This window comes from Melozone crissalis, unplaced genomic scaffold (genome assembly GCF_028551555.1).
Source record: "Melozone crissalis strain CALT ecotype California unplaced genomic scaffold, PUWL_Pcris_2 ptg000023l_1, whole genome shotgun sequence".
NCBI lineage: Eukaryota > Metazoa > Chordata > Aves > Passeriformes > Passerellidae > Melozone > Melozone crissalis.
This window is the reverse complement of record NW_026535801.1, coordinates 8,117,841-8,131,475: the sequence shown is the minus strand read 5'-3', so window position 1 is coordinate 8,131,475 and position 13,635 is coordinate 8,117,841. Positions and strand designations below refer to the sequence as shown.

The following is a 13,635-nucleotide window of genomic DNA, read 5'->3' as shown; positions in this document are numbered from 1 at the left end:
TTCATGTGAAAAGGAAAGCACTTAAATAATTTCCTGTATCAGGGGCCCATGTATGCTGATTTTCAAAGGCACTGGGTGGATCCCTTTGAAGTAGATTCTCACTAAATCAGTGCTAGCTGTAAACCAAAATAACATTGTCCTTGCTTTACAAGAAGTTAGAAAGACAGTTCATTGTTGTTTATAAGCAAGTGTTTTAATTAAAGCAAACACATTTCTCAGCTTAGTGAGAGAAAAAAGCCAGCCATAAAACACTGATTAATCAGCACTTGACATCAAGCATCAAATTCTTCTTGTCTCCAATTTAATTAAGCATACAAGGTTATATATGCACACACATGTGCCTGCTCATTAGATTTGCTATTCTACTACACTATCTTGACTGTGTATTAAAAAGTCATTAAGAAGAGTAATGCCAAGTTTTTATTTAATATGAATTCAACACCCATCTAACTTAAAAGATTTGAGATTCCCAGCTCCAAGTTTCCCTTGCAGGTTAAAACCTGTCAAACCTTCTGCTTTTCACTAAAACCTTCCAGTCTGCCTTCAGCAGCTGCAAAAATATTAATGTAATTACAGGTTAGAAATCAGGATCCCCACTCACAGGAGCATTGCTCTGGTATTGAGAGAACAAAGTCCTGCTCAACAGCAAGTTTTTATTGTTGCAGCGAGATCTCTAAGGCAAAACAGTAAATGCATGTGGCACCTTGAAGAAGTTATTAATTCATCTTATGGAAACCCAACCAAGTGAGGTTAAACATATTCTGAGATAATACATGTATCCTGAGAGTTAAAACAGAAGGTAATGTAAAGCTATATTTTCTTTTATTCTCCTCCCACATCCTGGAGATAGGAGACAAGAATTGAGAAAATGGAATTCTTGAAAAAGCAACATATAAAACATTCTTAAATCAGCATATTATTTACACCAGTGAATTTATACTTATTCAAAAGCCCTCATATTAATCTTCTATGCAAATAAGACATTTCCTGGACTTATAAACTAAAAAGGTGTTAAAACCAGGAAACAAGTGGAGATCTGTGCTTAAGAGCAGCATTTTGTCCTAGCAGACTCTCTTCCTCTCCTTCCCAAACTCATAATTCAGTTCTCCTATCAGGCATGAAGTGAAATTACAGCTCAGTGTGGAAAATTAGGACCTGACCTTGTAAAAACAAACAGTCTCCCTTTATAAAGTGGCTCCAAGACTTGCAATAAACCCTGTCCCTTTAGCAGTGCCATGTATAGCCAGGCCTGCAGAACTGCACTGATGTTGCTCAGTTAGCCACTAGAAAAAATGCTAGGAAAAATGGAAAATCATCTAGAACAAACAGATTAGATCTGGAGATACTAGTCATAATGTTTTCTTCCTTCCTGTATTTTCTCTGCTTAATGCTCCCCTCCCCATCACATGTTTGTGCTAAAAGCAGATTTCCCATCTTCTCTTTCCAACTAGCAATCCAAGGGGGAAAAAAAAAGGAGAAAAAAAAAAAGAGAAAGATTTACTATCTATTCACATTCATTATAAAAGTTTCCAGGCACAACAAATCCTGTGGGCATGGAAAAATGTAGCAGTGCTTCTTCGTCAGGCTTGAGGTTGCTGGAGGATAATCAGTAAAACATGTCTTTCAAAATCAGAGGGAAAGGCATGAAAACATTTCAGAGGGAAAATGCCACCAAACGATGCAAAAGGATTGCATTTGGATAGGGAAAGGAGAACTGGGAAAACAAGGCACAGCATTTGTCATAAGTACAAAGAGCTACTTATTTTGCAGGAAAATCTACTGCAAGCAGGTTTTCTGTCCAATTGATTAGATGCATGTGCTACTGTTGGATGGAGTGAGCAGCTGTTTCTTCAAAGAACCACAGTGAGTAACTTTTGATTCTGGAAGATCACACATGTAGTGCACATAGCAGAAAAACTCTGCATTCTGCAACTTTACAGGTTTCCCAAATGACTCCCTGAGCATCAGAGCTCTTTGTGGTACATTGTATTTCCTATTATATCAGGAATAGACACAAAATACATCAGTAAGAATGAGGAGTTGGCCTAGCAGGATACACACTGCTGCCAGAGGGGAGCTGTGTTGTTGAAAAACCTTTGAGCTCACATCATCATCCAATTCACCTTGTTTGGAATCTACGACTATTTCTATGTATAATCTTTCATCTTCATGAACCACAAAGATCAACAAGTTTCAAGTAAATCCAGCTGGTGAAATGTTGTCTATGCTGCAAATCAAGTGTTAGTTATGAATCCCTAAAGGAATTACTCATGGTCAGCTTTGTGTTGCCTTCCTTGGGCACTCTGCTCTGGTTTCTAACACCCAACAGTGAGCCAGAGAGCAGCACCTAAAAGCTGCCTTTGAGAAACTACAGAGAAGGACAGAAGGACAGAAGGACTGCCACATCCCCTGAGTAGTGAGAATCTCCTATGCCCAAAGGATGGAATGTCCTAAAATACACCAAAAATTACTGCTGGAAGTGTGGTGCTATGAAAACTGACAGGTTAAAGACATTCATGAGCTGACAGTAGCAGCAAAATGACAAAGGTCCTGAAGACAGCCAATTGTTTTTTTTGTATTTCTTTTTAGTAGACTCTCAAAAGAATAAAATATGTTTTGATTAAACTCTTGAAATGAGATGAGCCTTTCCAATTATTCTAGGAACTAGAGAAGTTTGTTAAGCACTATGAACTGCCTTCACCAGCAGACCAAGGATCTCTCTTGCCTTGAGGACAGAATCTAGGTAATGCAGGAACAATGGTTTAAATATCTCACAGCAGCTATTTGCAACTGAACAACAAAGGTATTGAAATAGATAGATAGAGACAATCTTACTTGAGCCACAAAGCACTGAGATACAGCTCAGAAGAGCTTATGTCAATACTCATTGGGAAAAGCTCTCCTCAGGATAATGAGAATGAACAGGTTCAAAAGGCTAAAAATAACTCCAGGTTTGTTATGTAGCATGAGGAACTAGAGCTGGAATCAACTTCTCCCTCCTGATGGGAAACAGACTGTTCTCAGGTAGACATGGTAACTGCAGGTTCTCCCTGCCTTGCACACTGGATTGATACCTCCTCCCCTCACAAAAAGAATGAGAAACACCACAGTCACAACAATGAGCAGTCACCAGCCTGATTATACCTCAAGTTAAATGCAATCAGTGCAACACTGAGATATGGGTAGAACCAAAACATTCTTTCCATTCATCACTACATTATAGTAACTACAGTTAAATATTATGAAGATTATCACAGAGGAATTCAGAGTAAACATTTCCATACAGGTGAGGAAATGAGTATTGTCTCACCTACATGGTCCCATTGCTTCTGGAAAGCACTTAGAGCCAGTTCCCAAGGAAGAAAGGCAATTCAAAGCATGTAAATCCACTCAGCAGAAATAAAAATGGGTATTAACTTTGTTTCTTTTGTCCAGATGAAAGGCAATCCAGAAAGCCTTAAAGTGGCAAGGAAACATGAACTCTCATCAGCTGAACTTGAGAATACCTGATTTACTTTGTTACCTTGAAGAAAAAGGGCAGCATTTTAGCCCCAAAGGCAAATCTTAGAGTTGGAGAAAAGAAGAAAAACATTGTGAGCTGAAGATAATGGTAATTTCAAATAAGAGACAGCCTGTCCTCACTGCATGTTAATTCAAGCATTTCCTCAGCCTAGGCACACAGACAAGACTTTTGCTTAAATCAGGCAGTACTTTTAACTCTGAGCTTGCTGGCCCAGCAGCTCACCTCAAACAGCAGTGAATCCTTCCTGCCACTGTAGGAGGGCTGCTGCTGAACAACTGCCCAGCAGCAGGAACACAAAGAAAGGCAGAGCAATAAACAACCCAAAATAAAGGGCCACACTGAGTCAGACTAGAGATCATCTTACCCAGCCCTCCTGCCTCCCAGCAATAGCTGAGATAACAATGTTACACCAGAGCAGGCATGGAGGGAGCAGGGCTGCTCCTGAACATTCCCTCAGCTCCCAGCAAGAGCAGCCTGGGGATTTCCTGAGCCAAAGGTGATGGGTTTGCCCTTAATAATCCTCTGTGGATTTTTTCATCAGCGCAACAAAGTAAACTGAGTAAGCCTTAAGTGGAAAGATAACTGCCAAAAGCCACAAGAAGGAATAAAGGTAAAAGGACTGGCAGGGGCAGTTAGAAACTCAAGTGTTGAGGGCAGGAAGAAAATAGTAAACTATCACACAAAACTTTGGTCCAAGTTTTACATTATCCACTACTGTTCAAGAATCAAGAATTTCTCAAGAGCTTTCTTCTTCAGCTCATGTAATCACAAGATAAGAATCCTAGAGGCAGAGCTATTACTTAGAAGTTCAAGTGTATCAGTTAGGAGAATGCGGATTCTCCTATGCTGGGAAAGCCCAAATGACGTTTTTCATTAAAATATTTCAAAAGAATAATTATTTTGCAAACTCAAATATTTAAGGTGTTCCTAACTTAGTTGGCAAGTCATTATGCTTTGGCTGGACTTCAGCACAGTATTTACCATTCTGACAACACATAAAAGAAAATGAAAATATTTTCTCCTGTTTTTCAGATCTACAGAGCTTAGCAGAACACAGCAGAGATCTGATACAGCACTGCTGGACTGAAACTATAAATATGTAACAGGGCAAAGCTCTTCCAGTTTCAGAAGCTTACTTGATTTCTTCTGAGCATTATGCTTTTCAGGAAGCAGAATGGGAAGTAAGTGTTTTTAAGTAATTTTAATTTACTTTTTCTAGACATTCTCTGAGAACAGAGGGTATAAGGAAAGACCAGTAAACACAAACCCTGTCCTGACTATCTACAAGAGCCCAGGAGAAATGTAGGTATCCTGGAGTTCCCACCAAGCTGCTGCATCTGTGTGCAGCTCTCTTCTGTGTACCACAGTCCTGACTATTACATCCCAACAAACCTTAAGGCATGCTCATCTCTCCAGTTTTGGGAGGAGGAAAGCAGCTGTCCTTTCACTGCCTTCTAAAATTTCTTGACTGAAGAGATTGTGTAAGCAGTGTAGCAAGGTAGAGGTAAAAAAAAAAGAAATAAGGTGGGATCATCATCAGAGAGCAATTTTACTATCTCCTCTTACCCACCACTGATTTGTAATTTGTATTGACAGAATTCCTGCCAACTTAAGACACTACTAGTTAATGATATGAATTTCCCTCTGGTTCATCCTGAAAAAGATACCAGCAATAATAAACACTCAATTGCTAGCTACATTCATAGTTGCAGAGTGACTTCAGGAAGCAAATTAATATTTTTAAAATTAAAAGTTAAAGAACCAAACTTTTTCAACATACCAGTGACCAAATAGTGGATGGCTTGATACCTGCATCAGATGATATTTTTAAATTTTTACTCTTTATCACAATATAGTGGATTTTGAGATCCTAATATTGACTAATAAATAACTCCAGAGTAAAATGAAAATTATTTTCATTCTGGCCCCAAGTATTTCCAGCAATCACTATTTGATTTACAGCACCATTCAAGTATTAGCAGTATTGATGGAATGCAAACTGAGAGTGCAGTACAAACTCCAGTTCTCAGCAATCCAGTAAAGCAACTGCTCCTTAAATGCATTAATTAGAAGTTGTTACTTTCTGCCAAACCCAGCTCACACTGCCAGTCTTGCTGATTTCAGTAAGACTATCTACTGAGTGAGGTTACTCACACAAGATCTGTAGGTCTAGACCCTTCCATCCTGATTTATAAGTAGGAAGCCCATGAGACTAAGCAGGAATTTAACACTTACGCTTCCACAGTCTGTTCCTCACCATCTTCATCTGAGCTGCTGCAGGTTGCATCAGAGTCCAGGTCCTTCTCCACACGGGACAGCAGCCCTCCAGTAGAAAGTGCAAAGCCACGGATTTCACCTGGTGCAACGCTGACTCCGTTCTGTACATCCACACCCAAACTACTCTCCGGAATAGTTGTGTTGTTTTCCAGCCAACCTTCAGTGCATCTGAGGGAGCTATTGCTCAAAAATCTAGCTGGCTCATGGAAAACCTTCATTCTCTGAAGCTGATGTTTCACAAAGCATTTCAGCTGCTGATCACAGTGTTTGATAACGTGCTTTGCCAGGAGCATTTGTAAACGCTTCTGAGTTCTTTTGGCGCGACTGATTTCCATTTGTTGCTTAGTGACACACTGGAGTAAGCGAGCGTACACCTCCTCCTGGGTGCAGCTCAAAATCCCTTCTGAAGGCCCGTGAAGAATTTGGTGTAATAAATCTCCTTTTATTGTTTCAGTGCAGACTTCCAAAGCCCTCCCCAAAACCCCATTCTTCTTGTACCATTTACCATTTAAAAGTTGCATTTCTTCTGCGTTACTGGATTCAGTTACACTCGAACTTGAAAGTCTCTGCATTCCTGCCAAGTTTGGAGATGTGGTCTCTGAAAACGCTGCCCCTTTGACCTGTTGCTCAGGTTCTGAGTGACTAATATGACCAAATGATGTGTCAGCCCCATTATGTAATGACTTTCTCATCTTGGAGCAGCCAGGCTCTCCTGCTTTTGTCTGCTTACCGGTTTTGTTGTTAAACGCAGAATTTGTACTCATTAACAAGACAGACTGATAGCACTTGGAGGATGGTGGGGAACCAAAATGCTGCACACTGAAGATATCATTCCTGAGGTTGGGCTCAGCAGTGGGGAACCCCAGGACTGAGCAAGTAATCCGTGCGATGGAGTCCTCTTTTATCTTCTCTTCCACTGCTCTGGAATTTTCCATGCACAAAGCTGTATCAGACTCCATAGCTCTAGAGGACAAAGAAGGTGACAAGTGGATACCATGACCTTTTGTTGTTGCCTCTCTGAGAGCTGGTGTCATTATAGCTACGGTAGGTAGTTTACAGCAAACCTGAAAATAACATGGGCCATGTAAATTTTCTCATTTTCATGACACAGTACAAATACAACAACTCTGACAGACATTTCATTCTCCCAACGTCATTCAGAAATTCCATAAAAAGGGACGTTATCTAAAGAACACAGACTATGTTGCCTCCCAAGTCAAACAAGAACACCCTTTCTGTTTTTTCTTTATTTCATTCAGAGGCTGTTCTGTGTGCAATGAAAGCCTTTACATCTCAGGGGAATAACTGTTCATAACTCATTTCAGTTTTGATTCTATCAGTCTGAGAAATAAGACCCAAAAAGTTCAGTCTGTCATCTAACCTTGCCCAAACTGAAAAACATGACCTTGAGCAATGTGACTGGCACTATTGTGAGAAATGTATTTACTGTAAATCTGTATAAATAAAGCATTTGATGAACTGTTATATATTCTTATAAATACACACTAGAAACCAATCAACAAGGCTAATGCTTTCAAAATAGAAAACTCTAAGTTCTGAAGTTTCCTACTAAAAAAGAATTATTTTCTGTGCCTTTGGTACCACTGTTTATTCATCAGGTACTGTCTGTGTAATACATACAGATTATTTTTCATAACAAATTGAGAAATGACAGTTCTCCTTGACAAATCCTTTTGCTTGAGGCTTGCCAATTAACAAAGGGCTCCCAGACTTTGGGATCAAAAGACCAATGTCAACCTTCACCCCTTCTTGTGGGGTGCCAAGTCATACTGTATCTATTCCACGCAAGAATCACTTGCACAGTACTTACAGCTTTGTTAAGGATATGGTTAAATAAACCCAATGAATGATTTAATTGAACATGGCCTGCAGAAGCTCTTCAATAAGAAGCTAGAGACAAAACCAGAAACCATATGAGAGCAGCAGCAAAAGTGGGTGCAGCACAGCAATGCCCCAGTAAATTCTGTTGAACTGTGCCCTAGTTGAGCAGCACTCCCAGTGCCCTCCTTTTCATGTCTCCAGTTCCCTTGATCTCCCCAGCAACTGCCTAGCTCAGCAACTTGCAATGCAGAGATCCCATAAGGGGTCAATGATTCTGAGACTACCATAAATGGATCTCAAGAAAAGATCTGTCTGAAGCCTTGGTTGTAAAAGAACCACAGGTTTTTTTACACTGAAGGTGCAAACACTAAAGTGAGATGTGGAAACCCAGGGAGCTGAGAAATACCAGTTTGGATATTTGCTCCTTGACCCTCAAAACATGAAGCAGAACACAGAGAGCCACATGCTCCAGTACTGCCTTACCACTCTCTGTGTGCTTTATTCAGCTTCCATTGCTCCATGTGTACCTCATCCACAAGGTTTTCATCTCTGCACATCACCCTGCCAGCATCACCAGCACCAGGTTTGGTGGTCTTACTGCTAATCATAAATGATACCATTAAAATCCCCAGGATTTTAACCTTTATAAATAAGCCAATAACTTCAGCCTAGAGAGGAGCTCAGCACAAAGTCCTCCCAGTGGACAGCTGTTCAGGAAGAACCCCATTCTAGGATCAGACAGGGGAATGCACTGCTCAGAGCTGGAGCCCCAAATCCTAAAGCTCTGGTGACTCAGTAATGCTCTCAGCTCCTGGCTGACTCGTGGCTTTCCTCTTGTAAAAGCTAGCAGGTCTGCAAATCTGAAAATCCAAAGGAGTGTGAATTCAGACACCAATGCCTCCCTGCCTATAATGGCAAATATTATCTGCCTATAACAGCAAATAACTACAGCAAGTCAGAGCAATTGTGCTTGGCCAAAACATCAGGGGAGAGAATTGAACAGTTCCTCTGTGGGGTCAATGTGAGCTCAGGAGTCCCTGTGTTTGACTCTCCCTGAGAATTCCAAGAAGCTCTCCAAGAAGAGCATGATCAGCCTGGGACCCACATGCACCTAGCAATGTATTTGTAACTGTCCCAACTTTACCATCCACCTCCCTTAGTTGAGTGGTTTGGTTTAGCAGCCACAGGTTGCTACTCCTGAAACTCAGGAGACATCCACACAGTGTGCAGTTGTTCAGGGAAAAAAATCCTTTGGAGAGGTGGATCACATACCTGTGTGAAGATGGAGGTTATTCAAAGAACTGGCAGCACAAAACTTTATAGTGCTGGGTTTTAACTCCATCACATTCCCTCAAACACCACATACCCTTTTGGTACAGTTTCAAATTTCCAAAACTGCAATGAATACCATTACCAAATTTTTGGTTTTTTCATCTGGGGGACTTCTTCCTAACTCTTCTAGGGGAAAGGGGGCAAGAATCAAAACACCCTCACATGGAACACAAACACTGAACTAAAGAGCCCTGACAAATCACTCATTTGGAGTGCCTGACCAAGTGTGCTTAAACTACAAAGCAGCTAAAAAATAAATAAAATGTTTTTTAAGAGGGAAATCACTCAACCCCTTACCCAGCAACTTGGAATTTTCATACAATGTTTCTGCCCTGAAGACAGTGTGAGACACTCAGGTGTGCTCATCTCACTACAGTGACATCAAAAAGAACTTATAAAAGCTGGTACTGCCACAGTGTCCAGCCCTTGGCATTTCTCCAAGAAGTTCACACACACACAAACACACAAAAAATTTTTCATAGGTACAGGAGCAAAACAAAGTAACTGCTGCAAAAAAACTATAAATGAATTTTAGGACAAGTACTTGACTTGACAAAAGTTATACAATTTATATTTTTCACACATTTTATTTAATTTTGGCAGAAAGCTGCAAAAATTATTTCATTCACTCATATTGGAAGTGAGTTTCCAGAGCAAAACCTACTATCTTGGAGGGGGGAAAAATAAAGGCAAAGAGGGAGGGAAGACAAGTACTGCAAAATGGTATACCAGAAAAGTATTCTCATTCTGGGAAGAGCTTTTCTGTCATAGGTAAACCATTTCACAGATTTTTTTACATTGTGGTAACTTGAGGTTTCAAAACCAGAACAGCTGAAATCCTGCTAAACTGGCAAACAGCTTTTCATCTACTAAATAAACACTCCACTTTTAAGACTAAAGAGTACTGTAAAAAGAAAAACTGACATTAAATAAGTACTGGGGGAGGGAAGAAACAAGTACCAGACAAACACAATAAAGCAAGTGATGTTTAAAGTGACTTATTCTCCCCTAATGCTTTAATTACCCAGGAGGATCTAGCTGGGAATTGCAGTTCACCACAGCAGGACCTGCACCCTGCTCCCCTCCACCACAGGTTCCTAACCCCCAGTGGCTCCTGCTCCTCTTCCTCTCCCTCTGCTGATTTCTTTGTCCTCCCTTGACACTTCTCCCTTATACCCTTTCCCTACCAGGCTTACCTCAACAGAATCTGCCTAAATCCTGAAACGAGTGTCTTCATGTTGGTGATTAGCAGCACCCTATTAAAAGAAACACAACAAAACCCAGCCACAACTCAGCACACAGGGTGGCACTCCCTCCCTTCCCAGCTTTTGTTTACAGTCCTTTCACTTTTTGACTCCTCTCCCCCTTGCATAACACTATCACTTTGGTTACACAACGCTGCAGACACTGTTCTGGGGGATTTTTGCTTGGGGGGAGGATTGCTTGGTCTTTTAGTGGATTTTTTTGTTTGCGAGCTTTTCGTTTCCAATGACAATAAAACTCCACTCACAGGAGGCTTTTTAAAGCTCCTCTGTAGCAGCCTTCTCTCCTTGTAAATTGAGTCCTTTTTCCTCATCATAAACACCTTAAATTTTCCTCTTAATAATGAGATTCCTCGAGACCAGGAGGAGATTTTTACAATTATTTCTTGTTGTTTTGAAGCTCAGAAGCCTACGAACATCATCTCAAATGAATATGACTGTTTCCAGCTTATTCACAGATAAACAGTGTTTCAGATAAGGAACTTCCACTGTTTATTCCTTGCATAGATGGCATTTCAAAAGCAAAGCAAAGTCCCTGACAGCAGCCAGCCTCTGGTGAAACACCCAAAATCAATCTCAGTAAAAACACTCAAAAATACTGTATTTCAACCTGTTTTAAGGCCTCTTAGAGACAACCTGCAGAAGAGAGGGCAGCTCCAAAAGCAAACTGCAACACAACTGCCAAAACCTGGTTTCCTACAGCTTTGCGCTGTTTGTCCTGTAATCCCCAGCCAGCTCCTCCTGGGCAGCCTTCCTGATAATCACTGGCCAAAAATAAAGTGCTCTGGCAGGCAGGCACTGCTGCAGCACTGCCTCAGCAGAATGCAGCACCCAGACCTGAGCCTGGCCAGCCTCTGCAAGCCCTGCCTGGTGGCAGGCATCCCTCAGCCTCCAACTACCCCTCCCAAATTCTGGAAAACCTTCAGGATGGTAGTGATTTCTAAGAATAGCAAGAGCAGCTCGATAGCACAGCGTGCATTTTCTCATGGAATAGTCTGCAGCAACGACCCTATAAAAGATATTGGTCCCACTGGGCATGTCCTGGTTAGGAGTATGAAAGAATAAGGGAAGAAGCCCATGTTTAATAACACACCTGGGAGCAGCATTTAAGAGTGAAAAAAAAAAAGCCATTTCCGTAGGCAGCTTTTGTTTTCACTTCAAAAGCAGACCAGTTACTCATTATGTGTACTTAAGTATTTTAGTATCTTGTTCTATTAATAGATTGGGAAAAAACCCATAAAGCCAAACAGGATCAGTGGGGAGTCTCCACGTTCAGCAGTGCTCACTGTGCAGGCACAACTATGCAGACAAAACACTCCAGTGATTTGTACACCCCAGAAGATATAACCACAAATTCCTCCTACTTGAAAAAAAAAAAAATCAAAAAACTCCACCAAAATACAGCACACCACCCTCCCCCAAAAAGGATCTCTCTTTGAACACTAAGAGATCTCCATTTAAGGCAGACCACCCAAAGTTTCAATCATAAAAAGATTCAAAAGGAGGCCCTTCAAGTGGAACTCATCAGTACTAACTTATGGTAAAATCCATGACTCATTAAAATATCTGAAGAGGTTTGTTTTCCTCCTTGTTCAGATCTGATTCTGAACAGAGAATCCATATAACTTCCAGGTTTACTACTACATTATCAACTAATTCTTCCTCAGTCTACAACACCATATTGCAAAGCAACATCTGAATTAATTTTTAATATATGTTAAATGCTTTTTGTAGTACAACAGGTGCCTCTGTAAGAAAGTTGTACATATGTCTTTAACAAATACCTGCAATACCTTCTGGTACCTTTCATCGTAAATTTCATATCAACATTTCAGTGATACTTTTGAATTTCAGCCTTTGAAGAGAGGGCTATAAAACCTGGTCTTAAATGAGACCCACTCAGCTCCTAAGACACTAATGAAGATGACTGGAATTTAAGCTCCTCAGAACATTCCCCACTATTTCAAACCATGGACCAATACAGCAGGAGAGTCCTAAGGCACACAGACTGCTTTCCGTGTAATTTTTACTATTTCCTTTTTATTAAACTAGCACAAAAATGAAGTATTTACCCTTTGACAAAAGGCATACTTTATTAATTTGGATTTTTTTAAATTGGCTCACATTGCAAACTGGAAATTGAAAATTCCCATTAGAGAGGGGTAGGTTCAGAATACCTCAGTCAGCGCTACATCTTTGTGGGGGGGAAGCGCTTCATTTTGCAAAAAGCGGATGGAAAGTCTAGCTCGGGAGCACAGAGGAGCTCTCAAGGCAGGCTGCAGGACCTGGATCTGAGTTGCTTAGCTAACTACAAATTACACACAGATTGCAGTCGGGGGTTCCCCTAAGGAACAGCACTAGGAGGGCACACACAGATTCCAGTTCGGTGTCCCCCTGAGGCACAGCACTAGGTGGGCACACACAGATTCCAGTGAGGGGTTCCCCCGGGACACAGCACTAGGTGGGCACACACAGATTCCAGTGAGGGGTTCCCCCGGGACACAGCACTAGGTGGGCACACACAGATTCCAGTGAGGGGTTCCCCCGGGACACAGCACTAGGTGGGCACACACAGACTGCAGTGCGGGGTGCCCCTAAGGCACAGTACTAGGTGGGCACACACAGATTCCAGTCCGGGGTACAGCACTAGGTGGGCACACACAATTCCGGTCCAGGATCCCCCCAGGGCACAGCACTAGGTGGGCACACACACATTCCCAGCGGGAAGTTTCCATCCGCTGTTTAAATCCCGGCTAGGACACGCGGGGCGGGCGCGGAGCGGCCCCGCCCTCGCACGGGCCCCGCCCCCGCCTCACGGCCGCGGGCCCCGCCCCGCCGCGCGCACGGACCGTTACCCCCGCCCCGCCCCCACCCCGCGCATGCGCACCCGCCACTCCCGCCGCGGGAACCAACCGCCGCCCGGCCCCTCCGTGCCCCCGCCGCCTCACGGCGCCCCGCCGCGCCGCGCCCCGCGCTTGCCTCCGCGTCCGGCGGGTTCTCCGCAGCGGCACCGGCGCCGGCGCCGCCTCAACCCCGCACAGCACAGCGCCCGCCACGGCTCACACTGCCGCTCTTGAAGAGTCCGCGCCCAGCTAAAGCGCAGCGCGGCGAGGCGGGGCCTCCCCCGCTCCTCAGGGGGAGGAGCGCGGCCAATCCGGGACGCCGGGGGGCGTGGCTCGGGCCGGGGGCGTGGCCTCCCGCCATTGGCGGGGCCCCGCCTGACGCGAGGACACCGCCCTCCCCTCACCCCCCCGCGCGCCGGGGCTGTGTGGGAGGGGAGGGGGCAGCGGTACTCCCCGCTCCGAACAGCTTCAACTATTAACGCCCAGCGTGGGTAAAGAGCTAAAAAAAACCTCCTAAACACACACAGTCCGAGTTACTATCGCAAATAAACAGCCC

At 43.0% G+C, this 13,635-nt stretch overlaps 1 protein-coding gene across 4 annotated transcripts in view; it reads right to left on the bottom strand.

Moving 5' to 3' along the window:
• KANSL1L (KAT8 regulatory NSL complex subunit 1 like) overlaps positions 1-13,290 on the bottom strand; it is a 61,606-nt gene extending 48,316 nt beyond the window's left edge. For all 4 annotated transcript variants that reach the window (XR_008483120.1, XM_054277959.1, XM_054277960.1 and 1 more), the window contains exons 1-2: positions 13,216-13,290; positions 5,759-6,864 (exon numbers count right to left, since the gene is read on the bottom strand). Coding sequence is in view for 3 of the 4 variants with exons in the window: in XM_054277959.1 (XP_054133934.1) it covers positions 5,759-6,834 (1,076 nt within the window). In the remaining variant the exon portion in view is untranslated. The remainder of the gene's footprint in view (positions 1-5,758; positions 6,865-13,215) is intronic.
• Positions 13,291-13,635: the final 345 nt, after the last annotated feature.